The sequence below is a fragment of the Panthera onca genome, chromosome E3 (assembly GCF_046562875.1).
Source record: "Panthera onca isolate mPanOnc1 chromosome E3, mPanOnc1 haplotype 2, whole genome shotgun sequence".
In the NCBI taxonomy this organism is placed as follows: Eukaryota; Metazoa; Chordata; class Mammalia; order Carnivora; family Felidae; genus Panthera; species Panthera onca.
Genome location: NC_138354.1, coordinates 770594 through 783619, shown reverse-complemented (window position 1 = coordinate 783619; position 13026 = coordinate 770594). Strand labels below are relative to the sequence as shown.

The following is a 13026-nucleotide window of genomic DNA, read 5'->3' as shown; positions in this document are numbered from 1 at the left end:
TGTGGACGGGGATGGGGAGAGGGTGGGTTTTGGGGACAGGGATGGGGACACAGATAGAGGCTGGGGACAGAGGATGGGTTATGGGGACAGGGACAGGGATGGGACAGGGGATGGAGATGGGATGAGGACACAGATGGGAGGCTGGGGATGGGGACAGTGGATGGGTTCTGGGGACAGGGACAAGAATGGGACAGAGGATGAGAGATGGGGACACGGAGGCTGGGGACAGAGGATGGGTTATGGGGACAGGGACAAGGATGGGAGCAGGGGATGAGGACACAGATGGAGGCTGGGGACAGGGATGGGGACAGTGGATGGGTTCTGGGGACAGGGATGGAGACAGGGACTGCATGGGGGGGGGGGGGGGCACAACTGCATCCCAGTTGGATTTCAGTGTCAGCCAACTCCAGACCCCGGAGGATGTTGATTACAGAGTCCTTGTTTGTAACCTGTTGTTCCTATAGATGATGCAAACAAAGGTCCCTAGATCAGTAACCATTAAATCCCCAATGGTATTGCTATTTTCTTCAAAGTTCCTTTGTGACAGATCTCCAGGTATGTTTCACAATGGAAAAAAGGGAGGCACAGCGCTGTTAAGCGGAGTACGCGGTCATTTGTCTCACGTACACAACAGCGAAGTATACACCTATTTTTGCTAGGGGGCATAGTGTTTCCAGAAGGGCAAAAACAGCGTGGGAACCCGCAAACCGACAGTCAGGGAGACGCAGGTGCAGCCTTCCCGTGGGGGTCCTGGCCTCCAGGGTCCCCTCCGGGCGGAGGCCTCGTGCCCCGCCACCGAGGTGCTGTGCTGCTTCCTCCCGCCGCTTCAGCTCTTGCGGCTTCAGCTCTCGCCGAAGAGGCGCTCTGTCCTGGCTCCCTAGGGATTCTCAGCCCAGGGCCTCACGCACGCGGTAGGCATTTCAGGAGGTGTTGACTGAATGAACCAATCCCGGGTCAGACTTAAAAATGAACTCCCGTCCCAAACCCGTCTTTGGCAGCAGGTGCCCTGATGACGCAGCTGTCCCTTGGAGGAGATCCACCTCCTCTTTTTCCCGATTTTCTCCTTGTCCGGCAACCCTGTCTACAATTCACCTCGTTTCCCAAGGGGACGTCTCTAGAACTCGCAAGCGTCATCGCCCCACACCCCACGGGCAGGAACAGAGCAAACTGAGAAAAGACACCATTTATTATGCATTCGAAACATCACATGCACTTTTAAAAATTTAAACTCTTTATTTAAACATTTCAATAGCATCTTATCAATTTGGTGGCAGCAAAAGCAGCACTACCAAAGACAAGTGTTTTGAAAAGCATTTACAAAAATACCGCGCACAAAGTCCTATCTTGCATCTTTAAAAATAAATATTCAAAATACTTCCACCCAACTCCCAAATTTAGTTTTATATAGGAAATTTTGATTTATAGATTTATCCCGTAATATATGAAACATCTGTATACATTTTATCTGACTTAACTGCATAGGCATTAGTTAGTCCCAATTCTAAGAAGAGTGAAAAAAATGCTACTTTGTGTAGTTTTTATGTATCTGAGGACTGTTGTGCAATATACATAAAACTCTTCAGAAAACCAGTCAGCACCATCATTTTCTTTTTCTGAAAATACAGTATTTATGAGAACACCGAAAGAACGGTCTTAACCAATAAAACTTAAATAATTTTTAAAACATCTGTAACACTTTAAGTGCCTTGCAGATATCTCATTTATAAAGTCTGCTCAGTAAAATAGTCTAAATATTAAATATTAACTAGAAACAAAATGAGTCTCAAGGAACTGAGAACGGCCGACAGCCATAGTAAGAGGCAAATCCCGGCTGGGGGCGGGAAGAAAGTGCCACTGTGAGAAAAAGTGTAACCACAAAATGTTACGGTTTCATGAATTTGCTACCCTGAACAATCCCCTTGGATAACCGTCAGTGGAGGAAAAATTTCAGACTCGGAAAGACAGGGAGCAGGTTAGTGTTCAACTCTGCAGCAAGATTCAAAGCAGACGCGGACGACACCCACAAGCCTGGGTGTCCCGGCGTCCCGGCTCCCTCGGACACCGCGCAGACTCGGGGACAGCCCCCCCGGGGGGATGAGCCTCCTTGAGACCTGAGAGCTCGACTGATGTGTCCATTTAGATCCAGACCACCCCCTTTCATGTGAGGCCCCCCCCCCCCCCTTCAGCCCACAGCAAAACAGACTAAGCAGAAAAACACACTGCAGGAATTTCCCCACCTGGTGCGGGATAAAGGGGAAAACCCTACCCTGGAAAAAAGGAGTTCGCAACCGAAACTTGGCGGCGCGGTTTTTCCCTGAAAGAAGCGTGTGCTGGACCAAACACATGAAATCGATCTGCCCCCGAAAGTCCTTGAGAAGGGCCGGTGAAAGGCTAAATACCAAAGCTTCAAACACTTCGACCTTTTAATTTCATTTGCTTTGTTCCTGATGTCAAGACAATACAAGCATCAAGAGCTTCACGTTCAAAAACAAATCCCCAAAACAACACGTGTGTCTTTGTGACCCACACATTCAAAGGAATCTCCACAGAGGTCGGCTGTCGCTGGCAGACCTCGGTGAAACTACGCATTCGACATGCAGTGTTTTCTGTGGACACAAGAGCGAGCAGGGCGTCCACTCCCAGTGGCAGTCGGTGGCGTTTATTTAGGGGCGACAGTATCCTGTTACTCCACGTGCCCTGGTTCACAAAGGGTTCCAGTGTCTCAGGCTGTCCCAGTATATACAAGATGTACAAGAACTGACAGCAGGATCTTTACTTGATGGGTTCCCCGTGGACTCTGAACCGATACAGACACGTGTATTCCGGATGGCCCCAGTTAGAGAAAATCCGAAGTTCCACTATCTGGAAAGCTCTCTCGGGTCTCTTCTGGAATCACAAGGTGGGGAGGAAATCACGATTATCCACATTAACACCCCAAGCCTGATCACTTTCCCGACCGTGATATTTGAGAGTAAGCGGTCAAGCTGGAGGATGAACTGAGTCACGTATCCTAGGACACGCAGCTCAGGTAGAAACGGGACTCCTAGCGGGCCCCAGATTTACCTTCGGCTTCAGCAACGGGACACATGCACGTGGAACCAAATATACGCTAAGAAGGCTCCTCTGGGAAAAGTCAGGAGGCTCAGGGTCACTCGCTCAGGCCGATGCCCACGGACCCCACCGGGCAGCTTTGCTGAGGCCGGCGGGGTCCCGCTGAGCCGAGAGCAGGCGGAGTGCGGGTCGGGCCCCGGGAAGCTACGGGCCGGGCCGAGCCACGCAAGTGCTTACCGGCGCGTGGAACATCTGGAGGGACTCCCCGTCTTGATCGTATGTAAACCGTCCCAGGAGCCGTCCTTCCTCCTGGTGTTCATTTTCTAGTCCCTGAGACCAAAGCCACACAGTCGTTAACAAATGGAAAAACGACACCGCGTTAACTAAGACTGCTCTCCTTCTACACGATCTGGGAAGATTAAAGCAGGAATAAGGCCTTCTCCAGAAGACCTGGGAAATGCTGGGCGTTCCACAACCACACAGCTCACGACAGGCCCCCGCGGGAGGTATTGTTCCTCTCGGACGTGGACAGGGAAAAGCACAGCTGGAACCGGCAAGCTAGCAAGGGAGGAGGGACGGACCGCAGGCACCCCTCTGTGACCGCCCGGCCCGCGGCGCTGCACACGCCGCAGCGGAGCCCCCAGGGCATCGGATGAGCCCGGGAAAATGACGGCGGCTCAGCAGGCCGTGAAGCCGCGGGAGGCCGACTCGCACAAGGGCAGACGGGGCGCCAGGAGCTAGTGCGGAACAGGGACGGAGGCTCGGTTTGGGAAGACGAAGTTGCGTGAGGATGGCGCGGCAGCGGCACAGCCTCGCGAACGCGCCGGATCCAGCAAACCGCACCTTAACGTGGCTAAGGGGTGACTTTTGTTTGTATTTTGGCGCATCAAGGAAGCAGCCAGCGGGAAGTACAGGCGACTGTCAGGGTGGGTCAGAGCGGGAAAGGACTTCCGTGCGAAGCATGGGCAGTGACAGAGGACGAGCAGAGGTGGCTACGTGCAGCATCGGGACGCACACTGGGAAGCGTGTCTGTAAGAGGGACGCGTGACAGGCGTTTCTATGTGGAAAAAGCTCAGATGTGCTTAAGGAAACTAAGACTCCCGGAAGATAAATGAATAAAAACAAAATGAACCTACAAAAGAGGAAACATGCATGTGAAACACAGAAACGTAGACCAAGTAGGCTGTTTTTACCGGCCAGGCTAGTGGAGGTTAGGACCAGAGGGCTCAGTGAGGCGAAGCACTGGCCAGGGCACGCTCACGCCCCCCTTCCGCCCCCCGCCACTAGGTACACGGTGGTGACACTGTGAGCGTCCAGTCTGCGGGGGGCGGGGGGGAGGGGGACCGCGGGTACGGCCGCCGGCCCCAAACACAGAAGCTGCGGCGACCGCGGGAGAAGCGGAAAGGTACGCGAGCGCCTCGCTACGTGACGGTGTTTCACGTATTTAAAGATGCGCACAAAGCGTTTGTCGCCATCACAAGATACAAACTGTGCCGTCTCGGCTGTATCTTTTACAGGGAAAAAACTGGACAGGGCAGAAAACGCCAGGATATGAACAATGAGTTCTCTGGGTGCTGGGATTCTGGGGGCTCTTTCTCCAACTTTCGTGTTTGGGAGTTTTCTCTGAGTTCAGCAGCGTATAGTTGTCACGCCGCCTTTATGGCCGAACGGGCAAACGTTCTCTAGACACAGAACTGTCCGGGTTGGAGGGACTGGTCCTGAGGGCAGCACTCCCACAGAGCGGGGGGCAGCGAGCACAGTCCACGCCCGCTGGCCTCCCTGAGGTAGACTGGACCGTCTCCCTCCGCATGTAACCTGCTCAGAGCACTGACGGGGGGACAGGGGCCGGAGACACAGACTTGTGTCGACAGCCTTTTCTGGGCTCATCGGAGGGAGGTTCCGGAACTGAAGGGAGGGGAGAGCCGGGACGAGGCTCACTCACATAGACCGCGAAGTCCTTGGGGGCGCTGGTGATGTTGCCCGTGGGCGACAGCGTCTTTGGTATGTGCTCCAGAGTGAAGGTGGTCGGGTGGATCTCCATGGACAGCCTCACCACGAGGTACCCCTGGGAGCCCCTGAATGCCCAGCAGTTGCCTGGATAGATGTCAGGCTAGGGAAAAGGCAAAAACCAAAAACTTAATACACGTGACCCCAGAACGGCACGGGGGCTGGGGTACTAGCTGCCTGCACGGTGAAGACCCCACGAATAATCTCTGGCTCCCCAGCACCTTTACTGACAGCCTACAGGCGGCCAGAGGGCTTGCTGCATGGGCAACACACACTTTCCGCATGGGCGATACACTGTACTCTTACAATGAAATAAACTAGAGAGAAGCAGCACCACAGAGCTCATGAGGGGGAGGACAGTGCAGAAGTGGACCCGCACAGCTCAAACCCGTCGTTGAGGGTCAACTGCAGGTTGAACGAGCCCTGAAGAACGTATCTGACAATCTGAAACTTAACGCACAGCAACGACAAGATACTAGTAATACCGATGTAGTAATAAACAAACTTCTACACAGTAAACAGCCATCATAAGCAAAATCAAAAGGCAAAATGCCGAAAGGCCTTCGCAACTTAAACTCCAGAGGGTGACGATCTCCAGTATGTTAATGAGTTTCATAAAAGTTAAGGTAACCATCACCTTAAATGAAAATAGACAAGACAAACTCATTTTTTAAAAGAAGTAAATTTAAATGGTCCTCAAACATATGAAAAGATGCTGCATGGTACGTAATAACAATAGAAATACAAATTCAAACGACAGGTGGTTACCCTTTTTCACCGAAAGGATCAACAATAATGCACGGGTTTGACAGTGTCTGTCGTTGAACCGGGGGCAGCGTTGACTCTAACGCACGCCGGTTAGAACGTGCCCCTCCGTAACCTGGCGCTATCCAGCAGAGGCCGTCCCGGCATCTACCCTCTGACCCAGCTACCCTCTGCTGTCCCTAAGATACACTGGCAAAATACAAAACGACACAGGCATAGGGATATTTTTGTGACAGAAGCCACCATGCCTGTGACGGGGGGCCTGGTGCATGCACTGTGCTGGCCAGAAAGCACCAAGTGAACGAGGCAGGGTCCCTGGCAGGCAGCTGCTCGTGAGCTGGAGCAGGAGGGGAAGGGACAGACACAGCGACACCTGTGTATTTGCTCACGCCTGTACTCAGTTTTGGTTGATCCCTCGTTCCTGATTTATGTATCCTCTGTACCTGCCCTGTGCAAATGGACTGGGACCTCAAGGGTTAAGCTCTGTGCACAGAGGGTGCCCTCACTGGGAACAGCTTCCCCAGCACCCTGGAGGGTGGCACCATTCAGTGAGCCCTGGCTGTGCCCTCTACAAAAAGGTCTGGGCCTGGGCCCTGGGGGGCTGGGGGACACCCTCTCGGCTGCCCTGCCTTGGTTGTGGAGGTAGGAGCCGGTCCTGTGTCTGCAGGCACCAGTGCCTCACGTGCAGCCTCCCCGTCCAGGTTCCCGTGTGGGTGCTCCTCACAGAGCAGTCCCTTCCTCACGCACGTCTAACACAGAGTGCCACCGATCCAGTCGGCGGAGCGGGCACGACTGCCGTGGGCCAGTGTGGTACCGGGGGGACGACAGGAACATCAAGACCTCTGAACTGTTATGATGGCAAACGGCCCCACCCTGTAGCCAAGGCAGCACCTGCCGGGGTCCCGGGAGCGCCCACAAACCGGTGCAGGGGCACGCGGCCGTCCGCCCCGCGCCTGGGGGTGCGCACCCGCCGTGGGTTCCACCCGCCTGCAGCGATGGGCACCCCGCCAGACGGGCTGCGGCGCCCGACACGCGCTCAGGACTGAAGGGAAGCCGGTCCCGCGCACCAGACCACAGCCAGGCTACCGGGACAGCACCCGAGCTCCGAAATGTTAAGTTTACCGATACTTAATGTTCACAGGAATTCACGAATTCTCTAAGACTGGATGTGTTTCCAAGCGAAAGACAGCTATCCTGTGCACAGTTCCCACAAAAGGAAGCGTTTGACCTTTCTTCAAAACTGTCATTAACACAAGGCAGCATCTCAGAACTGGAGGGAAACCAACATACAGTTGAAACTCCTCCCCGAGTCTTTGGGACGGACCGTGTAAAACGGGCGCGGAGCAGCAGCGTGTGCTGAGGGCAGCCCGCGGACACGCCGGACAGAGGCAGCCGCAAATGCTGTGTGAGCACGGGCCCCCCAGGCCCCCGGGGCTCAGTCCCGCGGGGGCACCTTCCTTGAGGTGCGACCGCGTCCACCTGCTCTGCCTCTGTAAAGACCGAGAAAGCGCGAGCTTGTCTCCCGAGGGAAGGCCCTCGGCCGTGAGCATGGCCACAGCGGAGCATCGCCTCTGTGGGGACCGCGGGGACAGACTCGCGGACGAGGGCACGCGAGCACGGCGAGGGGATCGGAGGTATCGGGGTGGTGCCGGGGGCTGTGCGCGGACCCCGGGCCGGCCGGCTCACCTGGATCACGACGCGGGGGGACTGGGAGAAGTACCAGAGCGGGATCCCGAAGAGGCTGATCAGTGCGGTCTTGGTCTCATACGTCTCCGAGCAGCGAGTGCTCAGGATGCTTCCACCTGAAAGCAGACGTCGGAGCTGCCTGGGTGTCTGCACCGGCCGCCGGGAAAGCGGTCACGGGGGGCCCGTTCCCGCCGCGGGGGCTCACGGGCAGGTCTCTGTGTCCACAGGGAACCGTCTACTCTATGATGGGCCCCAGGCTCGCTCCCTCTTCTGCCAAGCCGGGCATTCAGAGTCTGCAGCCGCTTCGGGACACAAGGGAAGCCCCCCCTGTCTGCACTACGGTGACTCTCAACGAGCTTTTGTTCCTCTTTCTAAATAAATGACAAGTCGACAGGCACCAGAGCTGCCTGACAGGTGCGTCTGCTCTCAGAGGGCCTACTGTGGACAGGCCACAGCGATGGGACACGCTCGATCAGCAGCTGCTCAGGGAACGGCGGGGGGGGGGGGGGGGGGGGGGGGCGGGGGGGGGGCGGGGCGTGTGCTACCAGGTCCAGGTGGAGCGAGACGGCTGCACGACACAGCGAGCACGAACCCGCCACATCAGACGCTTTTCAAAGGGTGAAGCTTAGGTTATGTGAATTGTATCTCCATGAAAAAGAAGTGTTAAAAAAAAAAAAAAAAAAGAAAGAAAGGTCCAGTTTGCCCCTCAACAGGAAACAGGGCAGACAGGATGCTGCTGGCAAGGCACATGAGCTGGCGTGGGGAACAACAACAAATTAAAACGTCATACATGCAAATACCAGCTCCCGAGAAGCTTGCATCCTAAGAGGCCGTGGCTCCCGAGTGTGGCTGTCCATCAAACCCCTCAGGACACCTACACAGGCGCGCACGTGCGGGCGCTTCCCCTGACTGTGGGGGGCAGACCTGGGCGCTGGGAACTCAAACAAGAAGAGAAAGTGATTCTGACCTCACTGATCAACAGACTTGAATTTCTGAACCTTTGTATTGTGTCTTTAAACATCCTATCCTCGCTGAAAACAAAAAGCATCCTTAAGTACAGACACTGTAAAAAATAGAGTCGACAAATGCCTTGCGCAGTGACAGAACCTTCAGTTCAACCTCATCAAAACTGCCCAAATTCCAAATTAATGACATACAAATCTGTAAGGATTAGTTATGCTTCTAAGAAAACAATGACCCAGCCGAATGGTTAGAAGAGCATTTGAGGTCTCAGAATTGCAAATAGTTTCTTCACCAATCACTGAATTTCAAAAACGTGTTTATCACGATATTCCAGAACAGTCCTTCTCAACAAAATACACACACAGGAGAGTCGATGGCCTTCCTGACTCCCATTCAGCATCAGAAGAACATCGAGGATTTTGCTGGCAACAGAGGCTCCGGGCCAGCACGTGGCGCCGCTGCAGAGACACAGACGGCCGGCGTCACGGCCGCGGCTGCAGTGGGGCCAGCGGGGACCAGGCTCCTGACCAGGGGCGTCGCTCGGGTTTCCTCAAGGGCTGGGTTAGGGTAAACCGTGTCCCTGCTGCCGGGCAGGGCTCCCCGACGCTTGCACTGGCCACCGCGTGGCAAGACCCTCGGTGTCAGGCACCCGGGTGGCGCAGTCGGTTGAGCGTCCCAGGGTGATGGGATTGAGCCCCGTGTCGGGCTCCGTGTGGGTGAAGCCTGTTGAAGATTCTCTCTCTCTCCCTCTGCCCCAGACCACACGTGCACACCCTCGCTCTAAAAAAGAACCTCCTAAGAGAAAATGTTGGTCTGCTAACCCTTGGTCTGCAATTCCTAAACTTTAAAAACTCAGAAAACTAAGATTTTCTCTTACACACATGGTGGCCAAACCTTCCCCGAACAGACATCATGTCACCTGGAGTCTCGACCTGTCTCGTGTGGCATGGACATAGGCCCATTTCTTCACAGAGACGCTCTGTGTTTGATCCAGGCGCTGTCCCGAACGTCCCCGAGGAGGCAGGTGACGGGAAGCGTGCGAACCACTTCACCAAACCACAGTCCTCTTAAATTCTTGGTTAATTTTTTGAATTTAATTCCACTTTTTTAAGTAGGCCTCACGAAGCATGAAGCCCAACGCAGGGCTTAAACTCATGACCTGGAGATCAAGAGTCCCACGATCTACCAACTGAGCCCACCGGGCGCCCCACTAAACCGCAATTCTGTTCCTCCAAATACACCTGGGCCCTGAGCCTGGGCACGCGGGCACGCAGCACCTCCCCGGCTTAACGGACCACAATTTTCTCCTTGATTTCTTTGCGGAACCAGAACAGCATCCCCATCGCTCTACGTATTCAGCAGCCGTTTTCACGGACAGGTACCACTGGCTACTTCCTGTCTGTCATCTGTGTCCCCTACAGAGTGACAGCTCCCGTAGGGCCGGGACCCAGAACAGTCCTCACACGCAGCAGGCATTTAAACATCGCTCACTGGACACCTAAACAACACGTGTTCACGTATCAAGTGCTCTCGGAAACCGGTTAAAAACCACTTTTCTGGTATCAGTTACCGTACTTCATTACTTAAAAAAAAACACACCTTACAACGCAAAAGATCGTAAATACTTGAGCAATATTTCTGTGGCAGTAAACTCTGATGTAGCTAGAAAAATTGAAAAGCTACTCAAATGCCCCCCCAAATTGGGACTTTGCTGATGCCCACAGTTACACGGGCTCACGCCCATGGACGTGTGAGCATAAACACCGGCCTTCTGTGGGAGAACCTGACCACACGCGAAATCAAGAGCACCGGGGACTACCTAGTCCTAGCAGGTTCGGGGCCACACGGAGTCGGGGCAGGTAGCAGCGGCCGCGTCCGCAAGCCCGCCAGCAGGTGACCACCGTGTTCAGTCTACTCACCACCAGACTCCAGGGCGAAGTCCACCATGCCGGTCTTATCTTGGGAATACAGCTTCAGGGCGTTGTTCACAAGGACACGCGCTTGCTGGACGGAGGCAACGTGCATTAGTGGGGGCCAAACAAGGCTCAGGTGTCGATAGAGAAAGGAAGGCCCGATGTCTTACTAGAAAGGCATCTTCAGTTAACTGCAGCAGAATTCACAGGCACGGGGAGTGTCAGCCCCGCGCCAGACCACGGGGCCGCCACGTGGGGGTGGGACGGCACCACCCTTGACCCGGGGCCCACACACAGCCACGACGGTCACTGCTCCAGAGACCAGGCCCCCAGGCAGCGGCTGACCGGCAGCGAGAGCAGCCACAGCCCGCCGAGCTGGCGCCCTCTCCGCACCCCACACGGCGCCGAGCACCTCTGCGACCACAACCACGTCCCTGGGGGACCCTCGTCGGGTAAGACCTCGGGATCTGCCAGCTCGGTAACCAGGTCATCAGTTCCATCACGATACACGCCCCAAACGTTTCCCATTGCCTACTTACCGCTTCCGTTATCCCAGAAGCCCCGGCCTCATTCGCAGCAGACGGTGCGGTCTCAGGGCCTGAGACCTGCTGTGTCACAGAAGTGTGGCGGGTGACGCTCTCCAGCACCTGCAGCTCCAAGTCCCGCAACAAACCCTGCAAATCACCCTTGCTGACGAGCCGGGAAGAAAGTTTCTGTAGCAGCCATTCCAGAGCACCGCCTTGCTCATCGGAGAACATGAGCTTGATAGTTTCTCTGACTTGGGCGTCCACCTGGTGAAATCATTAGTAAGCAGAACGTGAACTTACTGTTTTAACCAAACCATCTAAAAGCTTCACTTCTGTCACCTTAACACCTCGAAAGGACCACAGACCTTGTCCAAAACCCGTAACGTAACTGTGACAACTTTCTCCCTTCACGTTAAACTCGAGGAGCTCTCCAAAAGCGTCGGAATGCGTTACAGGAGAGCCGAGGGAAGGGAGGCTCCTCTACGTGGTCGCCCTGCACGCGCCCCTCAGCAGGCATCGCCGGGGGAGTGACTCATGGGTCCGGCGTACAGAGGAAGGAGCCCCCGCTCTGCAACCTCGGCGCGGTAAGGAAGCGGTCACGTAAACAACACCCGTGTGACCTTCCACGTGCCAGCCACGCCCCCGTGCTCTCGCTCTACCCGCCCTGGCTCCGTGACGGACGCGGCACGGACGGATGCACAGGAGAAAGCACGGAGTCCCACAGCGAGGCCGGGAGGCCCACCTGGCCCCTCGCACAGCTCCGCAGCGCTCCGCACTAGGGACGCCCTGCTCCCGCGTGAGCGGCGGCCCTCGTTCACAGGCCACAGGTGTGCCACGGCCTCCAGCCCCGCGAGCCCTCCGGCACTGACCCTGCAAGGCTCCTCACAGCCTCCGCGCTTCCGTCTGCCTGTCGCTCTCATTGCTGCCGGGGGCCCCAAGCGGGCCGCTGCCAGGTTCGGAGGATGCACCTGTGTAACTGGCTGATACCCCAAGATCTCCCCCACGAGGGCGGAGGGACCCAGTCCCACCAGCCACAAGGAAGCCGTCTCCCCGAGTCAGTGCTGGGGGGGGGGGGGTGGGGGGGGGTCTGTCCTCCCTCTCGCGGCCACTTTGAGGGCCGAAGGACAGGTGTTCACTTTCGTCTGCAAACCCGAGGAGTGGAAACGAGTGACCCGCTCACGTGCTTTGCCCACGTCCCCACTGTCTTTGCTGTGGCCAATGCCAGGAGCTCTTTGCAGAGCAGAGATGATTTCATCAACTGTGTCGCAGACACTTTTTCCCAATCTACTGTCCGACTCTGACTTACGATAGCTTTTGCCATTCAAATGTTTCTTTTTCCATTTTCATGCAGCACAAATGTCTGGATTTCCTCTTTTGCACAAAGAAACTGGGGCCTGAAACATCACCGGGAGATGTGGCAACAGGAAGCTAAGCATCGGAGTGCCGTGCGAATCTACTCCGGTGAAAAGACGTACAAAATGGCCTGCCGCCAAACCAACATTGGCACGTGGCCATCTGCACACAAAGTGTGGACAGACGCACACCTAGGTGCTAATGTGCTAGAGGAAACTCCAGGAGAGCTGAATATTAACTATTTTATGTTAAATGTTAAATGCTATCTTAAAGGTTTAAAACTTCAGATGTAGGGTGACTCATGCGGTTAAGCGTCCGACTCTTGACTTCAGCTCACACTCTGATCTCATTCACGGTTCGTGGGACGAAGCCTTGCATCGGGCTCTGCACTGCACTGTACTGACTGTATGGGGCCTGCTCGGGATCCTCTCTGCCCCTCCTCTGCACGCTCTCTCAAAGTAAATAAACACGTACCTAAGTAAATAACTTAAGATATAATGAAAGTTCTAAAGAAAGTTGAAGTTCATGAACATAAAAGTTCAACTATAGTGTTTATTTTCTACGATAAAACATTTTACAACTTGCCTTTCCGTGTATCGTGCTGACTTCCTCACAACTGGTTTTCAAATGCTGCCACGTGGACAATTCTGATCTCAGATGACCCAGCTCCAGTTCCAGCTGCTTAACCATGGAAAGGAGGTGCGGCTCTTCCTCAAGCCTGCTGGGAAATCGGGAGGAGGAAGGAAGTCAGGCGTCCCCAG

General features: G+C 55.1%; 1 protein-coding gene across 20 annotated transcripts in view; it reads right to left on the bottom strand.

Moving 5' to 3' along the window:
* Positions 1-1210: 1210 nt before the first annotated feature.
* Positions 1211-13026, bottom strand: part of SUN1 (Sad1 and UNC84 domain containing 1) — a 52898-nt gene continuing 41082 nt past the window's right edge. For 19 of the 20 annotated variants that reach the window (XM_081791609.1, XM_081791605.1, XM_081791606.1 and 16 more), the window contains 7 exons: positions 12851-12986; positions 10925-11176; positions 10392-10476; positions 7510-7625; positions 4994-5161; positions 3289-3381; positions 1211-2886 (listed from right to left, as the gene is read on the bottom strand). In XM_081791609.1, coding sequence (XP_081647735.1) covers positions 2773-2886; positions 3289-3381; positions 4994-5161; positions 7510-7625; positions 10392-10476; positions 10925-11176; positions 12851-12986 — 964 coding nt within the window. In that variant the 3' untranslated portion in view covers positions 1211-2772. The remainder of the gene's footprint in view (positions 2887-3288; positions 3382-4993; positions 5162-7509; positions 7626-10391; positions 10477-10924; positions 11177-12850; positions 12987-13026) is intronic. The other variant, XM_081791602.1, reaches the window with a different exon arrangement.